Source organism: Daucus carota, chromosome 8, assembly GCF_001625215.2.
Source record: "Daucus carota subsp. sativus chromosome 8, DH1 v3.0, whole genome shotgun sequence".
NCBI classification, from domain to species: domain Eukaryota; kingdom Viridiplantae; phylum Streptophyta; class Magnoliopsida; order Apiales; family Apiaceae; genus Daucus; species Daucus carota.
In genome coordinates, this window is record NC_030388.2 from 18,087,967 (window position 1) to 18,098,885 (window position 10,919).

Here is a 10,919-nt window from a genome sequence, read left to right on the forward strand (position 1 = left end):
TAAGGTTCTGTCAAAAAAAAAAAAAACTACTACGCCTAAGATTCAGGAGCATATTTCTGGGATTAAAGTTAATCAAAGATGAAAATGTTTCTATATAAAGATACAAATGTTTCTAAACCTAAGATGGTTTCTAAGAAGACTGCTTTGGTACCAAAAAATCAAATTTAGTTGATTTTAATGTGTGCATGTAAGAAGAAAGAATCTTAATTCCTTGACATATTAATAATGGACGCTTAAGACATATGATTGGAGATTCTATCCTGCTAAGAAATTTTGAGAAGAGAGTTAACTTTAGTATCATCTTTGGGGATGACAACAAGAGTTATACTTTGGGACATGGCTTAGTTACAAAAGAAAATGTCATAATTAATAATGTTGCACTAGTTGATGGATTCAAGCAAAATTTGCTAAGTATTAGTCAATTATGTGACTAGGGGCACCAAATTTGATTCTCATATGAAGTTTGTGTTGTTTCTGACAAAAAGGAACACAAAGTACTTCTTAGTGGTAACAGAACCGGCAATGTGATTTTCTGCAAGAAGATGGGTTGACACAAGGTCAAAAATGTAATCATTAACCCGACGCCAAGAATAGGTACGTCGGTTGTACGTGCTTAATTATTTTTCCAATTTTTGTCATTGTTAGTCTATGTCAATGGAGACAAGCGATTTTATTCTTTAAGTAATTTTCACTGTGTGCACTTATAAACGTACAATATGCATTGACACTATTACTTATGTACTATAACTTAGTTGTAATACTCATTATTACTTTATCATATGATAAATATGAAAATATGAAAGTTGATGTCTGTTTCAAAGGAATGAGATTCATCCCAGTATCACATAACAATTCCTTCACGACAAAATTATATGAATTTTGTAATGTTAAGTGAGTTTGTAAAATTTCAAGGACAATTACTATATTTTTTTTGAGATTCCTAAGATGAAATGGACTTATTTATACCCACCCAAATTTTCTCGATCCTTGTTTCCCAACGATTATTATATTCCCCTTCAAAATCTCTCGGTCCCCGATAAATAGTCTCTCCAAATTTCTATATATAATAAAAATAAAATATTTGTGTACTTTTATGAAATAAGTTATTAGTGATAAATATTATATACATATGTTTATTATATTTTAAAAAATTAATCATTATATTAATTATGATTTCATATTTTATACAAATTAGTTGTGATAATATTAGTTTTGGCAATTATATCTCCAAAAATGAATATTGTTTAGAACTTATTCGTAACGGGTTATGGCATTTACGTCACTCAACTCGATACTAACTTTCAGTATCCAACTTAAAAAAGTTTCAATGAGGTCACAAATCAAAAAATAATATTCAATCCAGTCATCATACATGATTAAAGTTTCACAACCGTTAAGTGGCGTTGACAATAAACAGAACTCCGTCTATTGTTGCCACATCAGGTGGCATATCACCTGCCACATCAATAATTAACCACTCAGTTGTAAACCCGACCCACAACCCACCCCCTTATAACCCTGATAGTGTAAACCTAACTTTCAACACTAGAAATAAATAAATTTCTAATTGTAAACCTAACTTCGGAGATGGTTCGAACTCTATTAGGTGTTGCAGAATCTCGGGAGAGTTTGCGTTGATTCATGATGCTATTGATGAGTTTACGTATATTGCAATGGATACCCATGAGTTTGGGTTGTGTATGTGTGTGCGTCGACACCGGTGGGTAGTCCACCGCGGCTCGAAGGGAGATATGGTACGAGGTGGAGAGGAAGAGAAAATGGGAGGCAGAAAGGTGGATGATGGTGTGATGGGTGTGTGGGGGTTGGGGTGTGGGGCGATGGCGGCGGCCGGAGTGGAAAAATAGGTGACAAGGCGAAAGGTTTAATGAGAGATGGAGAGGAGTTTGTGGGTATATAGTTGTGTATGACCTTGGTGGTAAAGGGAGACGAAATTACCACCGTGGGTAGTGGTGGCGGAGTGTAGTGGAGAAGATGAAAAGGCATAAAAGGGGAGAACGAGATTAATTAGGTTATATCAATTGGGCCGGTCAGGTGTAATTCTTGGATGAGGTCTACGCCACGTCAGATTGCTCGCTCAGCTTTCCATCCATTTTTTAACGTTATTAACGACAAGTGGCCTGTTTGAAATTTCTTAAGAGAATAGTGAGTTGACTAATAGCTTTTTGAGTTGGATGACCCAACTGAAAGTTAGTATCGAGTTGAGTGACCTAAATGCCATTTAACCCTATTCGTAACATACTCTATAAAATTATATTAAAGAAAATTCTATGTTATGTGCTATGGAATTTTTGTATTAGATAATATGACAGTAATTAACGTGAGAACTATTTATATGTGAGAAAAGTGTAAAATAAGATATTTTAGTTTTTTTATTGTTGTATTCTTTTGCACCAAAACAATAATGTTGTTGTTCTCTCCTCAAAACACAAAATTGTGTACTAAATTTTTCACAAAATGGAATTACAATTGAGATGAGATGTTTTAATTTATACCACTAGTTGAGAAGCCTCGCACGCGGCCTATAAAAATTATATTAATGATTCAAAAATAATATGTGTAGAACAAAATAAATTTTATATTATAAACATCTCAATGCAATACCAATATTAACATATAAAATTACAAAATTAGACTAAAATTCATGAGTGAAAAAATAAAAATAAATTTCTACATATAATTCACGATTTAAAGCAACTTTTCAATAACTTACTAATAATTCTTAGATTTCTATTTTTCCACCCGCCACTGATAATTTTGATGCCACCACGGGCACCACGTATGTCAAGCAACCAACAACATCTATATAAATAGAGATAAAAATAATATTATATATAAAACATGGGGTTCAAGATCTTGTAAGTATACACACATATATATTAATAATATTTTGTATGAAAAAAATACCCTGAGAGTATATCCATGTCATTAATACGAATATTAATCATGTCGGGATGTATGAACTTAAATCCATGCAATGGTATATTAGTGACTCCTTACTCCAATTTCTTTGGATTGGTTGTCCGTGAAAACATAGATCGAAAAGTAATCCTGTTCTTCACTAACATTGTCATTAACTTTTCCAAACACTACTTGTTAGACATATACACCACTCCCTGCATATAAAAAACATAAGATTTTTTAACACAACTGATTGATGACATCTAGCCATATACATCGATCACCCAATAAAACATATCGTAATCTTGTAAGAACATAGGTGCGTAAAAGTCAGTATTAATCATGTCGGAACGTATCAACTCAAACCGTATGTGTAGGTTGTGGTATTGAGAGAGAGGAGGTTGTGTTTTGATGATCCAAAACCCTACAACCTATCGGGGTATTTATAGGTGTACAGAGACTTGTGTGCTACTCTTTTCCATAATTAAATAATCTGAAATAGAAACAGATTAAAAAAAATTGCAAGCGCTATATTCCATAAATAATCTGAAACAGAATCATATTAATTTATGCCATGATATATACCATATCAATTAATCTGAAACAAAAAAAAAGATAACTTTTATTTTTGATATTTTTCATCCAAAAATTCCAGAAAATTAGAAAAATAGAATGGAGCTATTTGAGAGGCTACGCCCCTCGCTTCTCCTTTATATAAGTATATTGATATTTTTCATACAAAAATTTCAGAAAATTAGAAAAATAGAATGGAGCTATTTGAGAGCGGTCACCTACACGCCCCTCGATTCTCCTTTATATAAGTATATTGAATATTGATTTACACATATATTTTTAAGGACCCATAATTTTAATTATCACATAATTTTTTTGTGAAAGATTTTGTATACCATTTTATATCCGCAGCACTTTTCTTTTTTAAAGGGGCGGATTTCCCAATTTGCATCAGTATATCTTGGCGACGCTGGGGCCGAAACTTGCATTAAAAAAAAAAATAAAAAAAAAGGATTCATGTTTGGGCTCTGGGCAAGTCGGAGAATCTATTTTGAGTTTGTGAATAACACAGCTCGCCCAGAACTGACCAAATGACCGTAGCTGATTGTCGATCGAGTCTTCCATTGTTAGAGTACAACTTGGCAGTGCTAAATACAACAAGTACTGAGTCAAAGTTGGGGTGTCAATTATCCACATAAGTTTTTGTGTGTTGATCTGATAATGACCCTTTTTAGCAACAGGATGTCTCCTTAATTGAGAAGCCTAATGAAGCAACAAAGCTAATCATCCAACTCTTGAGGTAAACCTTGCTGGCTAGAACACTATACCAAAAGCTTTCTGTGATTCTTTAATCCAAGTGGTTCGGGCGACATGCAGGCATGCTAGATTTGAATGATGTCCGTGAATAAATTTGTGGACAACACTTGGTTACTACTCGGACGACATGAATCGCTAGGCTGCTGGGATTACTGACATAAACAAAAATATGGACGTGGTAGTTTTGTTTTCTGATGAGTATAAAGACAATTGCCTGTTTGTTTACAAGATGCATGAGTTTGAAATTAGTTTCTATTTTTATTGACCCGTTCGTGTAAAAAAGTTAGAAGTACTTATAAAAAGTTGATGTTAGTTTTTTTTCAAGGCTCCTACTTCTTTTTCAAATAGTTTAATAATTATAAGTTTAACCTGCTTTTCACTTCTACTCCACTTCTTTACTTTAAGTAATAAATCACTTTTTTTAAGCTCACTCAAACAGCCGTCAAGGAGGAACTTTTCTGGTGAAGAATGAGGATACAGTTGGAATTTGGTATAGTAAGATACCACATTACTCAACATCCATGAAGAAAAGTGCTACAAATCTGAAAAGATCAGATTATTCAACATCTAACTCTGCGGTACCTTTCGTATTACAATATAATAATAAGGCTAATTAATGTATTTGGATTATTTTCACATTTGCTTGCACGTCCTCTATAAACTAGACAATTGCGCATCTGTCAGCGTTAGGTTCCGTATTATTAAAATCATCTCCTAGACTTTCACCACCTTCCTCTTTCTTGTTTTCTCATCTCTCTCTTCTCCTAACCTCTCTTCATTATTCTCACCCTTGAGAAGATCGAAACCATATTATTATCATGACATAAAGCCATCATACTATAAGAATTTGATCCGTTAAATTGCCAATTGTTTTATGGAGGGCAGAATCAATCAGCTTGTCAGCGACCAGGAAGACTATGAAAATTCACCGGAGAATAGCGGAGATTTGCTGCCTTCTGGAACGTTAAGTGATCATAGCAAGATGACCTCTACCACATCACCAAGAAAAAGGTTTATATATCTATCAATCAAGCATGAAATATGAATATGAATTATAACTATTACTAGTGTATGATGGTTCCTTCTCATAATTTCATATTTATCAGTAGGAGAGCTATGCATAAGAGAGTGGTATCAGTACCAATCAGAGAAGTTGATGGGTCCAGGCTCAAAGGGGAGATTACCAGCACTCCTCCATCTGATTCTTGGGCTTGGAGAAAGTACGGTCAAAAGCCCATCAAAGGCTCTCCTTACCCCAGGTACTAATTGGTCATTTATCTTTTCTTCCATTCTTCTTGAGCAAAATTATAACCAATTATTATTTCACAACACGTGCAAACAGTGAACGTAAAGAATACAAACCAACCACAGACTACATCAAGTACAATCAGATTAGAACTAAATTTTGGCATATTAAGCCATTTCTAATCTGATATATAGACTAAACAAGATTTTAAATTTGTGTTTGGAAGGGGTTATTATCGGTGTAGTAGCTCGAAAGGCTGTCCGGCAAGAAAACAAGTCGAAAGAAGCCGAGCAGATCCCACCATGCTAATGGTGACCTATTCTTCTGAGCACAACCATCCCTGGCCGGCCTCAAAAAATAATCCAAACCGAACCCGAAACCAAAACCAAAACGAAGAAAATAATCCTCCTCCATCTACAGCAACAACATCACCAACTGCCGTAACTGTCAGCATTTCGTCACCAAATTTCACCACTTCAAATTCCGACGACGATCAAATCCCCACAATATTTGCCATCGATGAAGAATTCACTAATCTCGACCCCTCGTTCAGTTCAGAATTTTCATGGTTCTCAAATTTCGAAACAACTTCTTCCAATGTGCTAGAAAATCCAATTTTAACTAATAATCATGGACTTGGAGAAGCGGACATTGCTACAATTTTTTCCACGGAGGATGAAGATTCGTTATACGCCGATCTGGAGGAGCTGCCGGGATGTTCATTAGTGTTCCGGAGAGGGGTGGCGGAGGAGGGCCGGCGGCGTAGCTTGACGCCGTTATGTAGGACCACGGCGGGGTAGCTGAATGTGGACAGGACGTACTTGTCGCCGCCATATTTGTCTTTATTTGCTTACTTTTACTACAGAGTATCTTTCGCCTTAAGACAAGAGATAAGGATATAGAAATAAATTTTATAACCCAAATTTGCATAGATTTTAGTGGTTAGATTTATTAAGATATCATTGTAAATAGGTGCAATGTGTCCGTTATTCACAATGTGTTTTGTTCTCTGATGAATAACGTTTGGAAACTTTTAAAGGGTATGGGTTTTTTATTATTAGCGTTTGAGCCAAAATGCTGATTAAGTGGATCTAGTGATGACATTAGCATAATAATCTATGTTCAGTACCCAGAGTGAATGCCCATGGATCTGGAGACGGGAGTTGTTCATAACAGAGCCGAGACGAGTTTTGTCCGAGTCGAACCGAGTATTAATTATCTAGTTGGTTACTGAAGTGAAGTACCAAGTTGGTGAGTAAACTGAAAACAGTATCAGGATGGTCACTAAAGTCAACAAGTAAAATATGAGTTCAAGTACTAAAAATATTATTTATAGAATTTTATACCTTATTTTTAAGTGCACAACACCCAATTAAATGGAGCATGGCAAAACTGACAAATGTTCTACGTGTGGTAGGCCATGTAATTTTGCTAGTAGTATTGACAGGCATTATGTACCAAAGTCATCCAACTTTATTGCCATGATTATGCGACTCCAAGGTTTGCAAGGCCTTTCTCCCACATGTTTCATTAAATCGTGAATCTCGACGATATCCATCCAAGGATACCAGAAATACATGTGCACATGACTCGATATTACCAACCGTGTCGTACAAAAGCGGTTTGTGATTTGATATCCCACAATTATTTAAGTCACATCTCATGGAGTAAAGGGTAATAAAGACAAAAAGGAATTACATACGATGTATATCAAGATCGTTTTATAGGTTATCGGGTGACATGAGCAAGAAATTCTCGTGAATCACGACCATGCACATGCCAAAAGGACGTCGGAGATAAAGAAAATCACAATTATGCGAACTGTAGTAAATTAATCACTTAGCTGAATCTAGTCCAATCAGAATCATCCTAAATAAATTAAGAAGACATTTCGAAATATTCTCTTATTACATTGAAGATTTATTATATGACTGGAAATATAGCTACATTAATATTTGGAATAATGTTAATTCCTATGAATTTAACATTATTCGGAAATATAACTACATTAATATATTTGAAATATTTGAAATAATGTAACCGTCCAATGAATTTAAGACAATTAGACATCCAACTCGTAATCGCAACGACCAATTATATTAATTATTCTTATTAATAGTTATATGTGTATGTTTCAAAAAAAAAAATAGTTATATGTGTAATTCCTATGCATATAATAAACATTCGATACTTGTAACTACCAACAATGAGGAATTTTATTATTTTTTTTCTATTTATTTAAGAAAAGAAAGTCATAAAACAGTAATGACAAATTGTTAAGACTATATGGGAAAACAATTGTCTTTTGTCAAAGTTATTAACATTTTCGATACGTAATAAACATATATTGCTAACCACAGAGGAATGGAGCTTAAAAATATATTTACAGCACTGGAAGGGCCTTAAGTCGTAAGCATAAAATTCAAAAGGCTGACTTTAAGCAAACTAATGAAAATTATATTCTACTACTAGTTTTCTAGGTATAAACACTGGTGTAATCCTTATCTTTATTGATTTGGCATGGCTGACTTTGAGCAATCTAATGAAAATTATACTCTATGATAATCCTAATCTGTATTGGTTTGTGTCAATTATTTTGCTAGGTTCAATTTAGAATAACTTGCTTAGATAATTAACAATATTGAAGATGCAGTTGATTATTAATTCATGCAGAGATGTTGACATCAGACCTAACAAACATATTATAAACTTAGGGTACCTAAACTACGGGTACTACTGATTATTAACATTATCACAAATTGAAAACAAGTTATCTTTGTAAAATAATAGTATGTAAAAACAAGTCACTTAATAAACTAGAATTAACAATGGTTCGAGGTCGTTTTCTTCCTTCTATTTCTTTTGCTAAAATACTATGACAGGTTCGATTCGATACATCAATGTTTACTTATACTATTAAAGTTGAAATTTAACAAATATAAGACGAATTTTAACGAAATAACTCTGTGTACTTAACTTTTAATTACGTCTTTGCAGCAAATAACCAGCCAACTATATATTAATTTATAACAATTTTAGATATTATAAAAAAAGAAAGATATTATAACTCAAAAACCTGCCTTCAAAAAAAAAAAAAAACTCAAAAACCACTGTGGGCATATTATTTTTAAACATTTTTTAGTGCTCTATTACTAATAATTTATATTAAGCAATCAGATTAAAATATATTGATACAAAACCCTAGCCTCCATCACAGATTTTTGAAGGGGCTTCCATCGGTTTCTACCGGTGGAAAGCCCCGATTTCTTCTTTTTTTCTACTTTCTTGTTTTGAAATCTTATTTTTCATTCAATAAGTTCCCAATTTATTTGGGTTTTGTTAGTCTCTCCATCTTGTGAGAGTTGGTTTGTTTTGTTTTGGTGTGTTTTGATGTTTTCCATGACCGAGGTTATAGATCGGCATGATTTTCATGGGTTTGATTCAGGTTTGAAGGTTATTATGGGATCGCATCTATGGTCGATTGTTCAGAACATTCAGGTGAAAACCAATCAGATGGGAACAAATGTATATATTCAAATCATCTTCAAATCGCTTAGTTGCCTCTCCAAGAAAGAAGGATTCAACAGCGATATTCTTCAGCGTCTGTCCAATTTTGATTGTGTTTGTAGATGCCGTATGGCTTTTGATTAATGAATTGATTCCTTTTTATCAAAAAAAATACATTCAAAAGTTAAATAATAAATTTTAAAAGCAAGATTCTAGCACAAATATATATGTCTAAAATAAAATTGAAATTCAAACAAAAAAATAATATTAAAATACAAATCAATATAAAATAAATATCAAAAAATCACTGCGCACTAGGTATAAGCAAATTATATACTTATATATAATTATATACTTATATATAATAAGCGTAAGGAAGATAATTTGGTCGTATGGTCCTATGATTCAAAAGCTTATCATCCGTTGGATCGTATATTGAACAAATAAGCACCGTTAGATTAAGACAAAATTAAATTATGTTCTATAAGGAAACTGATATCTACTTGCATGTTTATCATTCTTTTTCTAAATCCAAAACAAATTCTGTCTTTCATGTCTTTTTGGTTTTTTTTAATCCAAAATAAATGTTTCCTACCAATTTTAATTGTAGAATCGTATAAATCGCACCGTCACAAAATTATTTTTATCTAATATATTTTGAAATTAATATGCCCAATTTATGTGAGGAACGAATACTAAACGTTTTTTTAATCCAAAACAAATTCTACTATTTTATTGCATGTTTATGATTCATCTTCTTAATTCAAAATAAATTGTGTTTATCAATTTTAATCTCGAACCATAAAAATTTTTAGAAAAATATTTGAATCACAGTATAATAATTCTAATATAAAATATATTTATAAATATAATCTGATAGGAGTTGGCGACACATATTCTACTTAAAAATTTTTAAAATTTGATAGAAAGAATTTAATACTTTGGCATGATACATATAATTTTAATTTATTATTTAGAAATTTAATTTTTCACACCATTTAAAATATATTTTAAAAATTTATAAATAATTAAAAAGCTCCCGTGTCTTGCACGGGCTATAAGCTAGTAAGCGTAAGGGAGATAATTTGGTCGCATGGTCCTCTGGTCCAAAAGCTTATCATCCGTTGGATCTTATGTTGAACAAATAAGCACCGTTAGATTGGAACAAAATTAAATTCTGTTCTAGAAGGCAACTGATATCTACTTGCATGTTTATAATTCCTTTTCTGAATCCAAAACAAATTTTGTCTTTCACATGTATATGATTTTTTTTAATCCTAAATAAATATTTCCTACCAGTTTTATTCGTAGAATCATATAAATCTCACCGTCACAATTTTTTTATAATATATTTTAAAATTAATAAGCCGGATTTATGTGAGGAACAAATACAAAAACTTTTTCTTAATCCAAAATAGATTCTACCTTCTTATTGCATATTTATGATTCATTTTCTTAATTCAAAACAAATTATGTTTATCAATTTTAATTTAGAACCATATAAATTTTTTGAAAAATATTTAAATCACATTATAATAATTTTAATATAAAATACATTTATTAATATAATCTAATAGGAGTTGGCATAACGTATTCCACTCAAAATATATTAAAATTTGATAGATAGAATTTAATACTTTGGCATGATACATACGAGAAAAGAAATTGCTTGATTAAAATAATTTATTTGAAACCATTAATGGCTGTGATGATGTATTTACCAAAGTTCTAACTTACAAACAAATCATAATTTCGAATTTTATTTTATTGAAAATTTTAATTTATTATTTATAAATTAAATTTTTTCACACCATTTAAAATATATTTAAAAAGTTTATAAATAATTAAAAAGTTCCCGTGCCTTGCACGGGCTATAAGAGCAAGCCCAATGCAATTCCCTATTTTCAACCCCTAAAAT

General features: G+C 32.1%; 1 protein-coding gene across 2 annotated transcripts; it reads left to right on the plus strand.

The window, feature by feature from the left end:
* The first annotated feature begins 4,916 nt into the window (after positions 1 to 4,916).
* On the plus strand, positions 4,917 to 6,554 carry LOC108197822 (probable WRKY transcription factor 65). Of its 2 annotated transcripts, none has more exons than XM_017365530.2 (3): positions 4,917 to 5,259; positions 5,358 to 5,507; positions 5,721 to 6,554. In XM_017365530.2, exons 1-3 carry the CDS (start codon positions 5,123 to 5,125, stop codon positions 6,292 to 6,294), a joined length of 861 nt encoding a protein of 286 aa, XP_017221019.1. In that variant the 5' UTR covers positions 4,917 to 5,122; the 3' UTR covers positions 6,295 to 6,554. The 2 variants fall into 2 exon arrangements, with proteins under 2 accessions (XP_017221019.1, XP_017221018.1); XM_017365529.2 differs by having other exon boundaries at positions 4,918 to 5,259; positions 5,355 to 5,507.
* Positions 6,555 to 10,919: the final 4,365 nt, after the last annotated feature.

What these genes read in the sequence shown, in the direction of transcription:
- LOC108197822 (XM_017365529.2), top strand. Translation starts at nt 5,123, where the DNA reads ATGGAGGGCAGAATCAATCAGCTTGTCAGCGACCAGGAAGACTATGAA. An exon ending in ACCACATCACCAAGAAAAAG is followed by an intron (nt 5,260 to 5,354) that starts GTTTATATATCT and finishes CATATTTATCAG; the next exon opens with TAGGAGAGCTATGCATAAGA. An exon ending in AAAGGCTCTCCTTACCCCAG is followed by an intron (nt 5,508 to 5,720) that starts GTACTAATTGGT and finishes TGTGTTTGGAAG; the next exon opens with GGGTTATTATCGGTGTAGTA.